This window comes from Staurois parvus, unplaced genomic scaffold (assembly GCF_062004578.1).
Source record: "Staurois parvus isolate SC_StPar_1 unplaced genomic scaffold, SC_StPar_1.0 ptg000090l, whole genome shotgun sequence".
Lineage (NCBI taxonomy): Eukaryota > Metazoa > Chordata > Amphibia > Anura > Ranidae > Staurois > Staurois parvus.
Window position 1 is genome coordinate 8,333,944 of NW_028317886.1, and position 23,361 is coordinate 8,357,304.

Sequence of the window (23,361 nt, forward strand, 5' to 3'; positions counted from 1 at the left end):
GGACAGATTCTAAAGGTTACACAAAGCAGCAGAACATTCAAAACACAACGCGCAAATGCAGTGCGTATGCCTGCACCAATTACATGGTAAGGCAGTACCATGCCATTCGGTGCAGTGCATTTTTGAAAAGTAGTGTATACACTGCTTTTGGTGCAATCCAGTGCAATTTCAGCCCTTTGAAACGAATGGGCTGAAAATCCCACCGCAAAGGAACCGCACAGGAACGCAGACCGCATTCCCGAGAGATTCAGGAGTAAATTTTCCCTAAAGGCTGCACCTAAGCTCAAATAATCACTCTGTCCTTGAACGATACCATTAAAAATCATTATATTTATTTCAATGTGTTTAGAAATATCCTCTATCATCTAAAGGCTAGTTTAAATAAAAGTTTAAGAAAGTTTTTGATTAGTAATTGTTCAGTGATTGCGTTATGCTCATATGATGTGGCCAGCTTTAGCTTTTAAAAGCCCCTTTCCGTTCTGATCATCTCTTCTATGCAAAAAGAGACTCACCCTTAAAACAGACAAAATCAACTACACAAATACAATTATTCCCCCATAGTACCAGGGTATAAACAAATTTACTAAACTTCTCTGCAACAGAACATCAGAGACACCACACAGCTTCCAAAGTCACCTAAAAACAGATCGAGCAATTATAAAACTAATTAGAATGTAGTCAGTTAGCAAATATCCAGCAGTGATGAATTCAGTTTCAGCTCAGGGTGGTTACACATGAAGAGAGAGGTTTACTTTCTTCACACAGAAAAGCTCCATGGCTCATAGAGCAAATTGCCTAACTTTCATTGGAGACAAATCAATAGAAGCTCCATTTTGCTGTGTATAGGAGATGATCAGCAGTGAATACATTACAGTAGGGTTACTTTTCAGTCATTTAGCATAGTGACTGCCCTGCCCTCTCCTTGCACAATCAGGATTATGGGAGTCATAGGTAAGTGCTGGTAAGAATTGATTCACATAAGTCCCAGTTCTATCACATACCAAAGAACAGCATTTTATTCATGACAGGTAATACTGGACGTACACGTTTTTGCAAGTGTTTTAACAATTGCAAGCATTGCTTGTAGCAACAACATAGTATAGATAGAGCAAGCTGGCTAACGAGCTGGAGTTCTAAATGCAAAAATCTGGAGTGACTGGAAAAACTTCCATAATGCTGGAAAATGTACGTACAACCTGTTTATAAGCTAGTATTGACAATATGTGTTAACTCAGCTAAAGCAGGAAGTTTAAATAAACACAATGCCATCAGTGATCGCATGGAAAAAACCTGACAGGCTGTTTGTACTAACGTCAATCAATGGATCCTCTTCAGTACAACCAGCCTGCCCAGACGGCTCGAATCTCAGCCAGTCCCTGCTCAACCGGCCAAGATTCGATTCATCTATGGCCGACTTAAGGGAGGGTTATAACTCCTGTCCGTTTTTTCCACTGGGGAAATTTCCCTTCACTTCCTGTTCCATAGCCAAAACAGGAAGTGAGAGGAGATCTCTGCAAATTAAAGGAATCCCTTGGGGTCCCCAGGTCACCAGAACTAGTGTTTCCATTGGATTACTTTTGTGGGGACAACCCAACATTTGGGATTTATTTTACTTTCTCTTTTGATGATAATGGTAAACAGGAAAAATAAGAGATGGGGAATCTCCCTTACATGGGCACAGACAGTAATAAAAACCTGACAGGAGTTCTAATCCCTCTCCACATGACTCAAAACTAAAAAAAACAAACAAACACTACTCTCTTTAAACTTTAACAAATGTAATAGCCATATTGCATTTGCCAAAAAGTAAAAAGATGCTGGCACTCCTCAGCACAGCATTCTACCTAAACAAACACATACAGTGCATTCATAAACCCCCTTCACTTTTTTCCATTTTGTTATGTTGCAACCTGATACTACAATTGTTTGAATTCATTTTTTTCTCAATCTACACTTAGTACCCCATAATGACAAAGCGAAAAAAGAATTTTAGAAAATGTTTGTAATTTTATGGAAAAGGAAAAGCTCAAATGCAGTATCACATTGGTATAAATACTCGGGCCCTTTGCAACAACACTTGAAATTTAGCTCAGGTGCTTCCCATTTCTCTTGATTATTGCTGAGATGTTTCTACACCTTGGCTGGAGTCCACCTGTGGTAAATTAAATTGATTGGACATGATTTGGAAAGGCACACACCAAGGCCCCACAACTGACAATGAATACTGTATCAGAGCAAAAACCATGAGGTCAAAGGAACTGCCTGCAGAGCTCAGAGACTGGATAAATGAAAAGCACAGATCTGGGAAAGGCTACAAAAAAATTTCTGCTGCACTGAAAGTTCCCAAGAGCGCAGTGGCCTCTATAATTCTCAAACTGAAGTTTGGCACAACCAGGACTCCTCCAAAAGCCGATTGCCTGGCCAAACTGACCAATCGGGGTGGAAGGGGCTTATTAAGAGAGGTGATCAAGAACCCGATGGTAACTCTAACTGAGCTCCAGAGATCCTGTAGAGAGATGGAACAAAGTTCCAGAAGGACAACCATCACTGCAGCCCTCTACTGATCTAAGCCTTATGGCAGAGTGGTTAGACAGAAGTCTCACCTCAGTGCAAAACACATGAAAGCCCGCTTGAAGTTTGCAAAAAAAAGCACAGGACAGCATATTAGAAAGGCTTGATCATCAGTGGAGGTTTTCTACTAAATTGTTATGAGTACTCCACAAGATGAGTATAAAGCATAAAGATGAGCAAAACAAATTGCTGTAAAGGCCATCAGCTATCCATAAATGGCCTATTTGTCACAATGAGACAAATCTAAGCACTGACCCAAAACAAAGGGTATGGTTTCAAGCGCAGATTTCTTGTCTGTTTGTCCAGATCAATATAGTTGTCAGTGTTAAACTTTACTGAACACTGCCAGCTTTCTCTTCTCTGCACTGCTGACAGTTCTAAGGTAACAGACGAGTAACAATTGTGACATTAGCAATGCTGGACAATCTGAGATTTTAATTCATTTTCTCTACTCACATACTCACTATATGCAGTGACAGACATTTTATTGCATGATAAAACGTCTGTCACCGCAGGGACACACAGGAAACAATTGTTTCCAATATGTCCTATTCAAATTGAGCTGCAGCATGCTGCGTTAAAATGCAGAATAGCTCTGCAATGCTCTACATTGGCGTGAGTGAAGTGTACCTTTTCAGTTTATTAAAAAAAAGGGGGGGGGGGGGAAGAGCCATGTGATGTTCTGATTCGAGCACTACACTGCCCCCTAGTGCAGTCAGCAACACAGAGCTGCCAGAGCAGTGTATCGCTCTGGCAGCTCTTTGTTTGTGTGTTAATTCAGCCTGAGGGTCCATATGCATACTGGTTATAAAAAATACTGCTAATACATGCGGTTGGGGGGGGGGGGGGTATTCCTCAGCCTGTAGAAACAGCCTTATTATGTTAGCCTGTTTCCATTCCATTAGGAAGTTTACAGTCATATATTTAGTGGAGCATTTAAAAAAACAAAAAACTTTCAGAATTGGGCTTGAGAGGAGCTTTCAGGCAGAAAAAAAAATGCTCATAAAAAGGTGCCTAAATACAGCGTTTAGAAGGGTCCGGCTTTATCAAGTGTAAGTTGAAAAATGAGCAGAGGGGACTGTTTTGGAAAAAAAATGCTTATAAAAAGCAAATGCCCATAAACGTTCAAAAACTCTTGTGCAATACGAGCCTCTGAGCATTTTCTGCTCCGCTTTTTTTTCTGCCAGAGGTTCTGGAATTTGTTTTGCCCCTAGATTGTATGGACCCCAAACTGGGTCACACTCTGGTTTCTTTCTAAATCACTGACCTAGCACTAAGATAAATTGAAGGAGAGTTAAGCCCTCACTTCTTTTCTACATACTTGTTCTTACCTAATGATTTAACTGAAACCTAAGCATTAACATTGCAGCCAGGCAATATGAAGTTGAATATGAAGAATATGTGCTCTGGCAGCCTCCACTATTCTCTGAAGGCTACTGAACACACACTGTATTTACATATAATGTGCTACAAAGAACAAAAATGTGCACAGCTTCTGTGTTTTTTCTTTTTCTATAAAAGCCATGCAATGTCTCTGCATAGCCATTACTATTTTGAAAAAAAAAAAAAAAAAAAACCTGTCTGGGTGTCATTCGGCATTTCCAGAAGTATCCTCCCCCCACCTTCCGCCCATGTGTTCTGACACTGTGTGAAGCATCATGTGACCATACAGAAGACTAAGAGAACATGCTTGTGTGGCATAACCAAACCAACCACAATACCAGCAAACGTAGTGAAAGAAAAATGAAGTGACCGCATTGAGTAAAATGGACATTTAACAATCATAGGCTGTTAGTGGAACAGTACAGGGATAACACATTGGAAGTACGTCCTTCACACAAACTATGGATGAAAAACAAAAAAAAGAAAATTGTACTTAGAATTATAGGTTGGCCAACAAATATAGACTCTTGATCATAAGGCAAACCATTGAGTGGTAAGGTTAGGGACCCAGCATTAGACCAGAATGGCAGACTGATTCCCAGCATGGCTGACCTGCAGGAAGCTTTCAGAGAGCTTGTAAATAGGCAGCATGAGTGGCAGGGCACTGGCAATCTTGCATTGTGGCTGGACACTTTGCATTAATATTCCTTCCAGCAGTACCTCCTCTATTCAGTCATTTAAATTGCAAGGTAATGAGCAGTGCCAACGTTCACATTGATGACTTACTTCCTTTAAAAGATATGAAAAAAGGAGACAAATTACACCTTTCTTTAAAAGAGATCACTTAATGGCAACTTACTCCAGCCTGTGAGCTCTACTATTTTATGTTATAAAAAGATATTTGAATTGGGCAAGCAACAGACTACAAAAGCGGATCAGAGCCTAGACAACTGCTGTCCAGTTCCAGACCTGCAACGAATATCCCTGAGTACTATGCAAATTCATCTTAATATACCTCTGGCTTCCCTAGCCCAAGTGTCTATGAAAGAAAAATGTGCTCAAGCGCATGTTTTAAAAGAAGAAAATCCACTCTTCAAACTCCTTCCTTGTGAGTCCTGTTACTAGAGGTTCTAAAGGTTCTATTAGCCTACATATTGCAAATGCACTGCAATCTACATTCAAAGGGAAACATATTTTTACATAGGAGAGTATAAGAAATTAGGTGATCTAGAAATGTTCAGTGTTTTGTGATTTCAGAGGACAATATATTCAAGTCTGTCAATAGATTTAGCACTGACAATCAGCAATGGCTTTTGACCTATAGTTTTTGCAGCAGTAGTTTATATAGAATATTGATTATAATAATACAGAATAACAGCTTCACCATTGCCCTTGTCAATTTTTATAGTTGAATTATACATATAGTGTGCTGAAACAGATTTGTGCATATGGTATAGTACATAGATATATATAAACCACTACAGATTGGTAAGATAAGTTCAGCAAAACAACATGGCTTTCATTTGTAATTTTGCTAAAGCCATGGGATACATGTAACTAATTAGCACCTTGAAAAGTAATCCGACCTGCTTAGTATCTTATTGAAGTATTCATCCCTAAATGATCATTGCTTTTGGACTGTATGAAATAAATATATACACTCACATTTTCTCTCCTATTCATACAATAAATGACAATGGGAAATTCCTGAGGACAACGCAGCACCTATGAAGCCATAAACATTTCCGAATTCTTACCAGGGACTGTGTTCTACAGCTGTAGGATATTTCATTAAACCTTTTTTCCTTTGTTGTAACACAGGTGATGATTTACACTCCAAGTCTGAAAACCCTGTATTTGACTCCCACTTTTCAATCTGGTGGATTAAATCCATGGACAGCTCCCAGTGTCCTGCATTTTATACCCAACAATTTAAGCAGCACTCCAATAATATATCCAGAACAGAAGACAAGATCTGTAAGCAATCCTAGAAATGTCAGATCTTATGAGTACTGAGCAGCGAGGTAAGGAAAAAGCAAGTGGATGAACACTTCTGGGGCAGAAAATAAAATCCAGTAGTTCCCTTCATAGCTCTCCAAGCATGATTCCAGAGTGTCAAGCATTGCAGACAGCAAGCAAGGCAGAAGAAACCAAGTCTCCCAGAGATGACGTATCCAGGGACATGGAAGTGGTTACTTGTTTTTCTTTATCCCTCCTTTCGGCTGAAATGCTAACTAAGGCATGGAGATAATTAAATGTCTGGATTACCACACTGAATGCAAATCTTCCCACAGAGAGCAGGGCGTTGCTGTGCAGCTGGATGGGAGCTCGTCAGGAGTTTGAGATGTTCTGGCTTGCTGTCCTGTGTTCCCATGAAGGAAACAGTGGTGTAACACAGAAGCTCCAACTACTGTATGTTCTGTCACCACTGCTCCCTTGTTCAGGGCCTCTGATTTCACATTCCTGTTTGGCACGTCAGCTAACTCTGGAATGTCACTTCTCAGGCCTGGAATGTAAACTTGTTCATCAGTGTAAAAGGAATCTCTGTGCTCCAACCCCCACACACTCTGCAAGCTCCATCATCACAGGAATGATGGGATGGGAAGAGAAGGAGAGAGGGAGGGCAATTCAACATTAACACTTCTCAACTGGGAGGAACCTGGGACACAGTGAGACATGAGCTGGTTCACACACCTGTGACAGGAAGTGTTACTGGAGCGGCTAGATTACAGTGAAAGTGACGATATTCATTTCTGATTCACCTCCTCCCATTTCATCACAGATCAGACTTCACCACACTAGAATCCTCAGCCTGTTAGAAGAGATGTGTTCAATGAAAGGTTATAGTAACAAGCGGGCCTGTGTAGGGGGAGAATGGTTTATTACACTGCCTCATAAGAAAACCATTATACTGAATCTCCATTGGCTGCCCTGAGCTAAAGGTGACACCTAAAGCGTTCTGAAAAACCACTGAAGGACACTAACTGCAATCTACATTGCCTGATACTACATATACCTTCAATTATAATCCCTTTCCAAATATTTGTGCAAGACGACAAATACTGCAGTCTCATATCTTATGACTGTTACGCCTTTGTTCACAGGGATAGCCATACAAGTACAGGATTTCCCACAAACTGAAGAAAATCTAAGAGATACTTCCATTCATGCTAGTAACTGCATCTGACTGGATGCAGTCACTGTTCAGTGAACCATTTTCCACCTGGCCTTCAGACAAAAAGTACATTAAAAAGGCAACTATTGTTGAGTGGGTGGTGCCAGCAGGGCTCAAACTTCAGCTGATTTAAGCCATGTATGCTAGGCTTTAGGCTGGTCTCAAACCTTTGCACGTGTTAATGTGCAGTGTATATATTGGATAGGCAAAATTTTATTTTTTTTCCAAAACATATTCAAGCTATAGTTATATAATGTATATGGGCTGAAAGTGCACACTAACTAACATGAAATAACGAAGGAGTAGCCCACACCTGGCCCTGAAACAGCTTCTAATTCAACTGTCCAATTACTTTTGGTCCCTTGAAAAAGGGGGGATGGCTACTCTTAAGAGCTGTAATTCCTAAACCCTTCCTCCAATTTGGATGCACATACCCTCAAATTAAACCTGAGAGTGTGAACGTTCAGCCCATACCCATTATATAACTATAGCTCAAATATGTTTTGGTAAATACCTGAAAAAAACTAAAATTGTGCCTGTGTCCAAATATATATGGGCGTGTGTGTGTGTGTGCGTGTATATACAAACACATACACACACAGATTGCCAAAAGTATTGTGACGCCTGCCTTTACACACGCATGAACTTTAATGGCATCCCAGTCTGTAGGGTTCAATATTGAGTTGGCCCACCCTTTGCAGCTATAACACCTTCAACTCTTCTGGGAAGTCTGTCCACAAGATTTAGGAGTGTGTCTATGGGAAAGTTTGACAATTCTTCCAGAAGTTCATTTGTGAGGTTAGGCATTGATGTTGGACGCGAAAGCCTGGCTTGCAGTCTCCAACGTAATTTATCCCAAAGGTGTTCTATCAGGTTGAGGTCAGGACTCTGTGCAGGCCATTCAAGTTCCTCCACCCCAAACTCGCTCATCCATGTCTTTATGGACCTTGCTTTGTGCACTGGCACACAGGAAGGGGCCATCCCAAACTGTTCCCACAAAGTTAAGAGCATGAAATTGTCCAAAATGTCTTGCTGACGCCTTAAAGAGTTCCCTTCACTGGAACTAAGGGGCCAAGCCCAACCCCTGAAAAACATCATCACATCATAATCCCCCCTCCACCAAACTTTACACTTGGCACAGTGCAGACAGGCAAGTACCGTTCTGGCAACCGCAAAACCCAGACAGGTCCAATGGATTGCCAGATAGAGAAACGTGATTCGTCACTCCTTCGATTCGCCACTGTATCGGACGCTTTGCATTGCACTTGGTGATGGAAGGCTTGGATGCAGCTGCTCGGCCATAGAAACCCATTTCATGAAGCTCTCTATAAACTGTTGTGCTAATCCTGAAGGCCACATGAAGTTTGGAGGTCTTTAGCTATTAACTCTGAAGACAGTTGGCGACTTCTGGGCACTGTGCGCTTTAGCATGCGTTGACCCTGCTCTGTCATTTTACATGGCCTACCACTTTGTGGCCGAGTAGCTGTTGTTCCCAGTTCCTTCTACTCTGTCATAATACCACTAACAGCTGATCGTGGAATATTTAGTAGCAAGGAAATTTAACAGATGGAATTATTGCACAGGTGGCAACCTAGGAAATGTCATGGATGGACCTATTGCACAGGTGGCAACCTATCAAAGTACCACGCTTGAATCCACTGAGCTCCTGAGAGTGACCCCTTCTTTCACAAATGTTTGTAGAAGCAGTCTGCATGCCTAGGTGCTGATTTTTTATACAGCTGTGGCCATGGAGGTGATTGGAACGCCTCAATCCAATGATTTGGAGCAGTGTACCAATACTTTTGGCAATATAGTGTGTACAAGTATATGTGAGTGTGTGTTGGTTCATTGCCATTCATGCTGAATTGAACCCCAATGCACACTTACAATTTATCACAACACACCCACAACACAGATGTAAGTGCACTATATATTGCAATGTAAGTAGTGCAGGCATGTTTTATGTGCACTGTCACTAATAGACCATTTAAAGTGAACAGGATAGTTATTCACATGAAGAACATCAGCAGATTCAAATAGTTTAAAAAAAAAAAATACACAGAGCTTACCTTCAGTGATAGCCACATATCAAATTTATCATTAGATCTGAGATTCAAGCAACTCATTTTACATACAGATCTTCACTGTTCCATGTAAATACAGCTTGGACACATCTCTTTCTAGCCAACCTTCTGGCCCGTTAATGTAACGGTTGGCCTCGCTAACCAACAGGGAAGCTCAGGAGGAGGAAATCTACTTATCTTTTAACAATATATTTTCAATAACATTTATTTAGTTCAGGTTACTACATTATATCATATAACAGAGGCATGTACGAGTGTTGGCGACACTAACTCAGCAGCGGCAGAAGATTTTCCTTGTGACCCTGCCACATGATGAAAACAAACAAGCTTCATGACAAAGCCTGCTTACGAAGAATACAAACTGCTGCTTTATAATGTGCAGCCTTAATGCTGGAGCTGCCGCTGAGGATTATGGGAGCTGAAGATCAGCAACAGCTTGTGTGTTGTAGCTTTCACATCCCAGCTTCACAGAAAATTCTCTGAAAAGAAATGTATTATTGATATTACAGAGTGAGCCTTTAATGGCTCCTGATAACAATAATCTCCAAAGACATGTTTGTCCAGACACCTGCTGTTTAACTTCCATGTTTATTAATATGCTACCATAATTACTTGTAACGGATTTAAAGAAACTATGCAGGTTGACAACATATGTGAATCATAATTACTGCTTATTCCAGGCAGGTTAACAGTAAATGCTTGTGAAAACAGAGTGGAAAAATACACCGTCTAGGTGTGAAAATGAGAAAACAGTTTATCTTCAAAATGTGAATAAAATACAGCACAGACACGTAGTGATCCCTCATAGGCTGGGAAGATGATCTAGGCCTTACCACTACTGATCTGAATGACATTACCACAGCTGCTTATAGCATGTTTCATACACAACATAAAATCGCATCACATTATACTACCTTGGGGCAGTCTGTGAATAATAAAGGGGACTTTGAGCCGCCCTAACACTGGAGCCAGCATCTGCCTGTACTACATTCCCCTCTTATCAGTCAACCAGAGGAACATGCGAGGACAAGCTCACCTAAAGCTCAATTTACAAAAGGACATGCCACAAATACCGTAATTACATACAAATCCTGCTTTTCCAGGATAGACTAGAAAAGCTGAGTGTAAAAGAGGAATTTCCAGCTTTCAAAATAAAAAAGGTGGGTTTGGTAAAATACACATGTCCACGTGTGCACATAATCATCGGGGTGAGGCCATAAGGCAGTATCAATTGTTCTGGCTTTATCATTTAAAATGGCTACAATACCTGTTTTTAAAGCAGGTTTGTATAAAACAGGACTGGGCAAAATAATGCAAACAGGATCTAACAAATTCTTTAGCGTTGTCATGAAAGAAGTGCAACCACTGGCCTCAGCTGATCAGCAGCTGTATGTTTCCGGAAAATGAACATTACCATCCCACAGTCAGCCAGAGTTACAGTGTGTATAGATAGTCCAATATTTATTATTCTAATTATTTATTACAGTACTGCCAATTTATGCAGTGCTTTACATATTGTACAGGAGCTTACAATCTAAGGTCTTTACCACACAATTTAGACAGGAGCCAATAAACATACCGATACCTGGAGGAAATCCACAACAAGCACAGGGAGAGCATAGAAACTCCTGGAAGGTATCCTGGTTAGAATTTAAATGAAAGACCCTAGTGCTTGCAAGGAAGGAGTGCTAACCACTAAGCCACTGCGTTGCCACATTGCTGCCCTATAACTGAAAACAATGCTCCCTAATCAGGCTCAGGAAGCAGGGTAAGGATCAAAGTACAGTTTGTAAACTGCTGTCCTCATCAGACAAGTATCACACCTGGTTCCAAGCACTACAACTGTTATACTAAAACATACTTTAATATTCATACAATGTTTTAAAAATAGTTTTGCACATTAAAAGAAAGATACCACTCTATTGTTGATTACTGGGGTATATATTAGACCATTCAGAAAGGTTGTGTTTACTATCCCCTAGCTGTGAAAACCAAACTCATTTAGGAGTAATAGCAATTCAATGCATCCTGTAAAGAATGGGATGAATTAAAGCAGACAGATTGTACAGCTGACAAGTAAATACAGGTCAGAATAGAAGTCAAAAACAAACACATACCACCAGTATTGAGAACAATGAAAATGTTGAGCAGTCTCTCAACAGTGATTTGCAATGATATCAGCAATCTGCATAAAAATGGGCAGGCCTCTGATACTAGAGTAAACAATTACATGCTAAAAGGGCTTTTGTCAATTACTTCACACAAGTTCAAAATGGCCTGAAAACAATACAATCACCAATTGTTTTCAGTAACTAGCAGAGTGTGATCACTTCACCCTAGCCTAATATGTAGACTTGAGAAGTACAGACACATAATGTATCACATGGAACTGGGACATTAATCAACTCAGGGTCAATGGGATATGTTAGCAAAATTTATTCCAATTTGTTGTCCTCTGTCACTGTACACATGAGCCAGCTCAACAGTTCACAACCTGTATGGAGCTTGCAAAAGGTGTAGAAATGTATGTTGGTGAAAACTCCCCTTGTTTCCAAACTATTATTTTGTCAACAAAAACAGACACTGGGGAACCAATATAGATGTAGAGTATCACTGTCCTAGTCCCTATCAGCTAGTACTGTGCGTAAAAATACCATCTGATATAAGGAGAGGTACAGTTTTAGCCCTAAATATATTACACAAAGCAAATATATAAAAACGTACACTTTCTTCACAACGTTTTTTTCATATTTAAAACAAAAACATTACAATGTCACCAATTAACCCCCTCAGAGTTACAATCTAACATATCAAGCAAGCAAATTCCCCGTGGAAAGAGGGTTGCAATCTTGCAGGCTCCCTTCTAATATTTTTCAAAGTCTCAACATTAGGTAGTGGCTTCAATGTAGGAGAGAGGAAATATATGGGGTTTTTGACAATGGGTCAATTCACTCTGACCATAAGAAAAGGAAAAAAAACCCACAAACAAAATACTTCCTATCAGAAGTATAACATTCTGCTTACCAATTTCTTATTTGTATAGTTTTAATAAAGAAAAAAAAACTTTTAAAGAATCTCTCACTGGAGCTTCCAGAACGAATCTCACACTAATCGACAATTGTATTGAACAATTTTTTTTTTATTAAATAAACCAATACTGATATACTTTGAGGCCTCGTTCACACCATACATGCGGAAAAACTTATGGAAACTGATGCGCAGATTTCACTTGCAGAGACATCAGTTTTCATGTGTGCTTTAATGAGTTTTATACACGTTTCAGATTCCTATGCAGAAAAAATCTGCACGTTATTCTAGGCTTGTGGTGTGAATAGGGCACATAGAGAACTGATTTTGTTGTGCCCTTGCAGAACGTGTGCAGAAAAACTGATGTCTCTGCACCATGGTGTGAACAAGCCCTTAAACTCCCAATTTCCTCAGCATCAGCTGCGCTTACCTGTGTTCATCCTCCTGAACTTACAATAGAGTGAAAGATCCCAAAAAGTATCAGCAGCAAGCTTTGCGTTTTACCTCAAAACCCCTTTTTGAGGCCTCCCTCTCATTGCACCAGCTGAATGCTGAAGGAGGTATGAGCTAAATGTTACAGTTGTCAAAGAGTGGAGAGGTAATCACCTAATAGGGATATCTGCCCCAGCAACAGCTGGGAAAGGAGGGATTTCCTATTACTTTGGGGTAAATTCCACTAATTTCCAGTAGTGTAGAATACTCCCCATTGATGACAGCAATAAACTAACAAAGCCCTAACCCTTCCCTACTCCATCCAAAAATAAAAATAATAATAAATTTAAAAAAGAAGCCGGAGTTAACTTTCTTTTACCAGCATAACTAATTTGAAATGCAACTCCAGACGTTTAGCAGAATCTGCAAGCCATTTGTGTGTACTGTGACTGCAGGTTCTGAAAGGCGGCAAGCAGGCAAGCAAATAAGCAAGTCTAGCTAACAATAGGGAGACATGAGAATAGCTGAATGTCAGATTTGCCAGCTAAGAAAATAATGGTTTAAAAAAACAAAAAAAAAACAAAATACTAGCACAAGAGATTTGAAGCAGTGGGACGGCCTGCTGCATTACAGCCACATCTGGACTAAAAACAGGGTTCTTAGAAAGAAAAACTGTGTTTTTGGTCTGCACCACAGAGCTTAATTTTTTCTGGTGTCTAACATTAATCATTTAATAAAAATCTGTCATGTTTGTTCAATCTACAGATATTTCTGCAACAGACGGCATGGCAACAGGTCTCATTTAGATCAGCTATATAATATACAGTCTTTCTCATAAAGAACACTGTAATCACATGATATGAAGGAAGTGGCTGGTGTCATTGCCTGGGTTTGCATAACACTCTAGGGCAGCGTTTTTCAACCACTGTGCCGCGGCACACTAGTGTGCCGTGAGATATTGTCTGGTGTGCCGTGGGAAAAATTGCAATTTCATCCGTAACGTGGCCTCGGCTCACAAATAGACCGATTAGAACAGCAATGGGCAAACTACGGCCCGGCGGACCTTTTAATCCGGCCCGCGGAGCGTGATACTGTCAGGATGATCTGTCCCCCTCGACGTATCTGCGCATGTGCCGGAGATCGCCGATCGGCTGCTAATGCCTGAAACTGGCACATGCGCAGATACGTCGAGGGGGACAGATCCTCATAGGAGACAGATTTTCATGCTACACCGGAACGGCGAGAGGAACGCGCGGAGCAAAGGTAAGTGAATTGACACAGGGGGGGCTTGGGGACTTAATATGGGGGATGAATTAATATGGGGGATGAATTACTATATGGGGGATGAATTACAATGGGGGATGAATTACAATGGGGGATGAATTACTATAGGGGGGATGAATTACTATAGGGGGGATGAATTACTATAGGGGGGATGAATTACTATAGGGGGGATGAATTACTATAGGGGGGATGAATTACTATAGGGGGGATGAATTAATATAGGGGGGATGAATTACTATAGGGGGGGATGAATTACTATAGGGGGGGATGAATTACTATATGGGGGATGAATTACTATATGGGGGGTGAATTACTATATGGGGGGTGAATTACTATATGGGGGATGAATTACTATATGGGGGATGAATTACTATATGGGGGATGAATTACTATATGGGGGATGAATTACTATATGGGGGATGAATTACTATATGGGGGATGAATTACTATATGGGGGATGAATTACTATGGGGGATGAATTACTATATGGGGGATTAATTACTATGCTTACTATGGATGACACATACACATCATTCATCTACTCTTGGTCCGGCCCCCGGGTCCAATTATAAAATACTTTATTATTTCATAATAAAGTAATTATAAAATAATTTCTTTGTGTTTGATTCCTATTCAAGAGAATTACTTTATATATAGTCAATATAGGCACAGAGGTAAATTTTTTTAACATTTTCTAATGGTGGTGTGCCTCGTGATTTTTTTCATGAAAAAAGTGTGCCTTTGCACAAAAAAGGTTGAAAAACACTGCTCTAGGGCATCATGCCACTTGATCATTGTGGGTGGTGTGTGCACAGTCCAGTGACATGCTGAGTGTAGATTGCAGACAGAAAATGCTAGCGGAACAGCAACTGGATGCTTTACTAGACTACTGGCTATCACTACTGACTCATAGCTTCCCATACATTTTGGGGCTGAAATAAAACAAACTTGGACAAAATTCCATCATGCACTTCATTTCCTGCCACAGCAGCCCAACAGCATCCGAGAGCGATATGTCATGCACATGTTGAATCCACATAACTACCGCATACCATATTCATGAGCTCAACTGCGCCTGACAGCTGTTCGTTTTTCATTCATGATTATGTAGCAGTCCTTCAAGTGCAGAAAAGGGCATATACAGATGTATCTCTGCCCAACATCAAAGTCAAACGTCCTAAAATTGAAAAACTATTGCCATAGGAACAAAGGGGATAAACAAGGCTGCCACAGTGATACATCAAAAAAAGGGAAGACGTAATGAGGTCCTTTAGATTGTAAGCTCCACAAGTAGGGCCCTCCTATTCCTTCTGTACTGAAATGTATTGTAATTGTACTGTCTCCCTTTATATTGTAAAACGCAGCGCAAACTGTTGGCGCCATATAAATCCTGTATAATAATAATAATGCAGTACAGGAAAACAATGCATGCGTGAAAATAAGGTCCCTTTAACACTGATGTGCTTTTGCCACACTTTCCAGCGTGAGAAAACCACATGGAAAAATGATTCCCCTTTAAATTCTGTTCACTTTGATGTGCTGAGTTTGTGCCGAGTCTTGAAAAGTCCTGAATGCTGTGTTTTTGGTGAGCTTTTCATTTTAAGTCAATGGCATCAAAAGTGCACCGCATCTATGCTTTTGATGCGTTTATTGAGTCACTTGTCCCATGTTTCATAGGTGCATATCTGGGAGTCAGGAAACCAGACAGTGCACCAAAAATGCATTAAAAGCATGTTAAGGGTGCATTAAAAATGCAATATACACTTTTGGAAAATGAATACCGTATTTTTAGTGCACCAATGTGAAAGGGCTCTAAGTTATCACAACTGGAAGCCCACTGTCTGTCTAGGATGTCTATGTATTAAAGCGGAGTTCTAGTCAGTTTTGTGTTTATTAAAAGTCAGTTACAAAAACTGTAGCTGCTGACTTTTAACAAACACACACTTACTTGTCCCAGAGTCCAGCAATGTGCTCACCTGCGCCGTCCCTTCACTGCCTCTTCTCTCTCCAACTGTGGGCACCAGGCTGTGACAGCTTGCAGCTTCACAGCCGGGTGCCCACTGCACATATGCGAGTTGCGCATTCTCATTGGTTTGACAGTCTTCTGGGACCTGTGAAGGTTCCTAGAAGACTGCGGGAGGAAGGAGTGGGCCGAACTGAGCTGGAAGTGGGAGCAGGTACCTGTCAAAAACAGGTATCTGCTCCCCCCACCCCCCAAAAAGTGCCAAATGTGGCAGAGGAGGGGGAGGAAGGAAATAAGCGGAGCTTCCCCTTTTGAGTGGAACTCCGCTTTAAGTAGTCATGAACTATGATTTTACACAACTGCCATATGCTGGTAAAGTAAAGATATACAGTATAAAAATTACATGCATTCCCTAGGGCAGGGGTTGTCAAAGGGCCAGTTTACTGTCCTTCAGACTTTAGGCGGGATGGATTGTAGCCAGTCGTGGTAGAAAATGTCCTGGGCCCATCATAAGTGAAAATAAACATGGCCGCAGGGTTGGTGGTCAGTAGGAGGAAGAATAGTGCCCCATCATTGGAATTAGTGGCAGGAATAGTATCCCATCATTTGTATCTGTGGAAGAAATAGTGCCCCATTGTTGGTGTCAGTGGGAGAAATAGTGCCTCATACTATTGGGGGGAAAAGTGCCCCAAGGGCCGCAGTTTAGAGATCCCTGCCCTACGGCAACAGCTGTATTGCTGCAGTCGATCGTCAGTCTTAAAAGCTTTAAAACCGCAGTAAAAAAGGAGATACTGTTATCTTCAAAAGGCAGTGGTCTACGATCTGCAGCCCGGGGAAAAGATGTGGCCCTTTACTTACCTTTATCAGGCCCCTGGGGCATTGTTCTACCAACTGACACCAATGATGGGCCACCATTCCCCCTACTGACACCATCAATGGGGCACTACTCTTCCCGTTGATAACAGCAAATGGGGCACTATTCCATCCATTAAAACCAATGATGGGGTACTAAGGCCAAAGTATTTTCTACTTCCACTGGCCATAGTCTGGCCCCTCTAATGTCTGAAAGACCGTAAACTGGTCCTTTTCTTAGAAAGTTTTGAAACCCCTGTTCTAAGGTTATGTGGCGAACTCTTCATTGTGACACAGAGGAGGCCCTGGTCATAACGGAGATTTCACTTTGACTTTCCCTAAAGGTAAGCTTGTCAGGATCCAAAAGCAAAATCAGTCACATGAAACTTAGGCACATAAAAAGGTGTGAGCATCCTGCATATTATTTCCCATATGCTGTTACTTGGGTGTTCATTTACTCATCCCAACTGAGTTCCATCAAGCCCAAGTCTTGGTGTAGGATGATTTCCACTGTAGGGATCGATAGAGATGTTTGGAATGAAAAAGCGAGCATGCCAAGGCTCAACTCTCTAAGCCTAATGTGCCTTTTTGCATTACTGAGTGTATTGCATTTTGGGGATCCTGGAAGAATCAATGAGGCTTTATAAACATTTGTGCATCCGTTCTGTAAATCGGTGTACAAAGCTTTACTCTATCAATATCGGAGACAGGGATTTGTTTTGTAAATACTTCCCTCACTCCCTGTGACTAGACAGGAAATAAGGGAAATCTGCCCAGTGGGGTAAAGAAGGCAATTACAAATGGACAGAGCTTCTAACCATTCAGATTGTAACAAACATAAGTGGGTTTTATTGCTGTATGTGGCCCAGCTAAAAAAAATTTCCTTATTTCTTATCCCAGTGACGCAAAATATCCCCAATGGGGTCAAATCCAGCAACAAAAAAAAAGTAAATTATATCCCCTACCTAGTATATCTAGAACTACAAAATTGTTTTATTTGGAGATGGGCTTTACCTCAAACAAATAATTTAAATAGAAAGTAATCCCAAGGGCAGCATAAGGATATAAATAGTAGTAGTAAGGATGCATGCTTTGCTTAAAATGAAAAACAATACACAGCTCAGACATGAGCAGGCAGTTTAGTTAGGGCTGAAGTCACTGTTTTATTTCTTTTTCGGAAGTGGATAACAGTAGGACCCCTGTTTGTAGAACTATTAGGACAGTAGTCCAACCACTGTAACAGAGTAGATTCCACACTATCATATATCACCTTATGCAATACCAGATTTCACCAAGTGACAGTACTGTAAATTATATCAGAAACAGTTTCACGACAGTGGAACCGATTCCCAAAAATTTACCCAAATGGCATGCACACTGTTCTCAGGAATCCATTTAATGAAAAAAGTGTAAATGAAACAGTATGTACTTTAAAACAGAAAACATTTTATATACAACTTAGAAACAAGAAGGATATTAGACAAAAGCAACAGGGAAGTAAGAAAGGAGAAGTATTGGTTAGTAGAAAAATCCGAGTATTCAAAGAAAGCAACTAGAGCATTCTTTTGCTTAAGTGGTAATAACGAAAATTCTATGTAATGAAGAAATGTTGTATATGACAAAAACAAACTGTCTAATGCATAATGCGTGAAAAAAATTCAAACCAACTTTAACAAAATACTCCTTAGGGTAAATGTAGAAAACCCTGAGGCTATCATACAGGATTTTCCAAAATACGAAAGTAAAGGGGGCTGAATACAAATGCACACCACACTTTTTAGATATTTGTAAAAAAAATTGATAATCAGTTATTTTCCTTCCACTTCACAATTATGTGCCACTTTGTGCTGGTCTCTCACATAAAATCCCAATAAAATACATTTATGTTTTTGGTTTTACCATGACAAAATGTGGAATATTTAAAGAGGTATGAATACTTTTGCAAGGCACTGTATATATAAAAATAGGAAATTTGTATTTTGGCTTTTTTTTTATGGACCTCCTTTAGGAGAATTCAAAAAAACATTTTTACACTTTTCTGGTGGTAAGGTCATTAAATGGTTTGCACCTAATTCAAAAAAGCCTTACAATAGTTTTGTTAGGCAAGTCCAACATATGTGCTATGGCTGCACCAGATTCAAAAAGAATTACTGCCAGTTTAACCTCTTGCCGACCGCGCATAGCCGAATGACGGCTTCACCGCGGCCGGCCAGTTCTGGGTGGATGTCATATGACGTCCTCCCAGAACGCGCTCTCCTGCACGCCCCAGGGGGCGCGCACCCGGCGATCTCCGTGATCGCTGTGTCCTACGGACACAGCTGATCACGTGATGTGGTAAAAGGCCAATCACATCGGCCTTTTACCACGTGATCAGCGGTGTCCAATGACACGCTGATCACAGGGAAATGCAAGTGCCGGTTCTCGGCTGCACTTTCCTCACGCTGTCAGATCGTGAGAAAAGTACTGCCGAGAACCGGCAGTTGTCAGAGCGGGGATCGGCACCGATCATCAGGGCACTGATGATCAGTGCCCTGATGATCGGTGCCCAGCAGTGACACCCGCAAGTTCCGCCCAGCAGTGCGCCCACTAGCTCCGCCCACCCGTGCCCAGCAGTGCACCCACCTGTGCCCAGCAGTGCCCCCACCTGTGCCCAGCAGTGCACCCACCTGTGCCACTCTGCAGTGCCACCTACCTGTGCCCAGAAGTGCCACCTACATGTGCCCAGCAGTGCCACCCACCTGTGCCCAGCCACCTGTGCCCACCAGTGCCACCCACCTGTGCCCACCAGTGCCACCCACCTGTGCCCACCCACCAGTGCCGCCCACCAGTGCTGCCCACCAGTGCTGCCCAGCAGTGCTGCCAGTCAGTGCCACCAGTCAGTGCCCAGGGGTTGTGCCAGTCAGGGCCCTCTATCAGTACCCATAATCAGTGTCACCTATCAGTGCTGCATATCAGTGCCGCCTATCCGTGACCCCTAATTAGTGCTGTCTATCAGTGCCGCCTATCCGTGCCACCTCATTAGTACTGCCTATCAGTGCCCTTTAGTGCTGCCTATCAGTGCCCATCAGTGCCGCCTATCAGTGCCGCCTCATAAACGCACATCAGTGAAGGAGAAAAAATACCTGTTTGAAAAATTTTATAAAAGAAACAAACTTTTTTTTTTTTTTCAAATTTTTTGCACTTTTTTTATTTATAGCGCAAAAAGTAAAGCGCCCAGTGGCGATTAAATACCACCAAAAGAAAGCTCTATTTGTGAGAAAAAAATGATCAAAATTTCATATGGGTACAATGTTGCATGACCGCGCAATTGTCAATCAAAGTGCGGCAGCACTGAAAGCTGAAAATTGGCCTGGTAAGGAAGGGGGTATAAGTGCCTGGTAGGCAAGTGGTTATACAAGAAAAAAAAACTGGAGTTAAAGTGGAATTTAACGCCATGCATTTTTCCCCCTCTTACCAGTATTGCTGGATTGTCTTCAAAACACAAACTCAACTGCACAGCAAATTCAGCACTGTCTCACTACCATCTACTGTTTGGGTGATATAGTCTGGATCCTGACCTACCATCTTGGTCCTCTTAAGCTCACTACCATTTCCAGGTTCAGATAGCCAACTTCCGACCTCTGACCACCCCAAGCAACTCTGTGTGCCTAGTCCTGCAACCTCCTGAGAGATGTGACCTGAGTATCTTAGGAGCTAGAGGGCCAGGGACATGTCATTCTGGCCTAGGAGGAAGAATAAAAAAAAAACTAAAATACCTTTAATAACAAACATGTCATACTTACCTTCTCTGTGCAATGGTTTTGCACAGAGCAGCCCTGATCCCCCTCTTCTGGGGTACCCTAACAGCATTCCTGGCTCCTCCCCCCCCCTTGTGAGTGCAGCTTGGTCCCATCCTCCACTCTCTACTCACGGGCTGTGAGTGACGGCAGCAGGAGCCAGTGGCTCCCAATGCTGCCTCCATGTCCATTGACGACAGATAGAGGAGAGAGCCACTGCTCTCAGGCACAGCTCTGGATTGACGCCCTGTTCAAGTATTGAACACAGAAGTTTTTTTATTTTAAAGCAGAGAATGCATTAAGGTAAAACCATCTGCCTTTAGAACATTAAAATAAAAAATTCACATGCAAACAAAAAACGGCCATTGTAAGGGGAGGGTTTAAAAAGGAATAAACTCTTTTTGGAGTTCGTTTTAAGGCCCCATTCACACCTGTGTGCTTCAAAACATTCGAAAAACATGTGTCACACTTGCAGTGCCATTAATGGCATCCCAAAAGCGGTTCGAAAATATGCAGTTTAGCAAGCACTAAAATGTGAAGTAAAACAACCGGGTGAAGCTCACCGCCCTAGAAGTGAATGGACTGCCCTATGCGGTCTCACAAAAAATGCACATTAATGCAATGCACAAGTGTGAATGGGGACAGCGTACGGGGGAAAGGGAGGCTGTTGTGTGTTCTTTACTTTATTAATGTTGTTTTCGGTTACTTCATTGGTTGCTAGGTTGCAGGCTGTCAATGTACTACCAACCACGCTGCACATTGATAGTGGGCGGAGCATGATGGGAAACTCTAAGAGGCTAGTTCCTCATTAGGCCTGCCTGCCTTGAGATTCACATTGAACAGCACTGGGCAGATGGCATAGTCGCTTATTCATTCCAATAGTGGCAATAAAATTCACCCACTGCTGTCAATCACTGGCAAGGCGGAACTGATGTGGATTTAGTTTTTTAGAGCAGAGGTTACGTTCAACATGTTCTCCTTCCATGTGATTAAAGCAAAATTATGATTTCAAAGAACCTTTTGAGAGTCAATACAGCATGACAATGCAGTTGCGGTCCTGCTATAAGACAGTAAGCAATTCAAAATAAAATAAATTGGTGAAAATTAAGAGCTATTAGATAATTATAATTGTAATGCTGACATCCTTGGATGAATGAAAACTTGCCAGAGCAAGCAGAATTTCAGTGTATATAGGGGAACATTTCAAGTGTTGGGAAGACGTGCTATTTTGAGTTCCTCTTTTGCTGATGCACCATTAAATCCTTCCTATTTCTCTGACACGCTTCAGTCAGGAGTCTGCCCTGAGGTTTCTGCTTCATCTCCAGTGACCTCTTCATAGCAAAGTGACATGGCCATTTCTCATGTGTCCTCCTGCTGAAAGCTCTACAGTACTCTGTCAAAACCCTTTTTACCCTCCACTGCCATTCTCTGTGTGGCGTCTCCTCAGATCTTTGAGAAAGCAGTCTCCAGAAAGGGCAGTCCCCCCTCCTCAGTTCAGTTGGTGATATCCTGCAGTGCACTTCTATTCTTTTCTTTTACTAACCAGTCACTGAGAGTGTTTATTACTCAAACGTCTTGGCTGAAACATTAAGGCCTAGTTCTCTAGGCTTCCTATTTGATGCCCATAGAACAGCACACAAATTGTCACGTCACTAAATTATACTAGTATCTAAGGTGTTAAAATTACATTAACGCCTTTGTAACTTCTGTAGTAAACATACCAGTTATAGTGACCCAAGCATCCACAGTCTCTTCAAGGTATAGAATATATACACAAATTGGAATTTTAGCAGCTAGCTACTCAGGATGTCCTGTGCCCTCACCAGTAAAAACAATAACCCAGCATATCAGTGCAAACTTTGCAATAATTATTCTAACAAATATGATTCATAGAAGGCATGAGAACAGACACAACTTTTGTAAAGTTGATGGGTACTAGGTCTACTTCATAGATCTTATATAAATCACCTATGAGACCTCTGGCTTGCCAGTATATAATATAAACAAAAATACAATTATATTACATACTGGTGTGCACAGAGGTCTAATAAGTATTTTATATATTTTCCACTATGGGATAGGTAGGTGTATCCACTTCCCAGAAGAAAGCAGTTGCTACTTTACAGTATATATTTAACCTCTGACTCTAAAAGCTCTTCATCCTTTATTTTTTTTTACTTGCCACAAAGATCTGCAGAACTTGAAATTCAAATTTTTTTCCCATCATGTGTCATTTTCACATGTATATTTTACCATCAAATAATAAACACGTCACAGGCAAAATGTTTTGGTATTCTAAAAATCACTGTTTCAATATCTGGCAAGTGAAAAGTTTTTAGAAAATATAAAATTTTATCAAAAGAAAAACGAATTCATGCTTATTACAGAATTGTACAAAATACTACATGACTGAAGCATGCCCATACAGATGCTGGATCAGAGCTGCCTGATCTGGCAGTTATATTGTCATAAAAATGTTTCAAATGTCAAATGCAGACTGCCTGTGACCACTAAAGAAGTATCTACAGTGCATCCAGAAAGTATTCACAGCACTTAACTTTGGCCACATTTTGTTATGTTACAGCCTTATTCCAAAATGGATTAAATTCATTTTTTCCTCAACATTCTATAAACAATACCCCATAATGACAACGTGAAAGAAGTTTGTTTTGAATTATTTGCAATTTATTAAAAATAAAAAACGGAAGAAAAAAAAAAAATACATGTACATAAGTATTCACAGCCTTTGCCATGACACTCAAAATGGAGCTCTGGTGCATCCTGCTCCCACTGATAATCCTTGAGATGTTTCCA

General features: G+C 41.1%; 1 protein-coding gene across 9 annotated transcripts in view; it reads right to left on the bottom strand.

The window, feature by feature from the left end:
• Window positions 1-23,361, bottom strand: part of RAPGEF2 (Rap guanine nucleotide exchange factor 2) — a 391,597-nt gene that overhangs the window by 178,999 nt on the left and 189,237 nt on the right. Inside the window, exon 1 of one of the 9 annotated variants that reach the window (XM_089670386.1) lies at window positions 5,712-6,253. The exons of the other annotated variants lie outside the window; for them this stretch is intronic. Coding sequence (XP_089526512.1) covers window positions 5,712-5,848 — 137 coding nt within the window. The 5' untranslated portion in view covers window positions 5,849-6,253. Of the gene's footprint in view, window positions 1-5,711; window positions 6,254-23,361 lie in introns of those variants that run through there. 9 annotated transcript variants of the gene reach the window in all.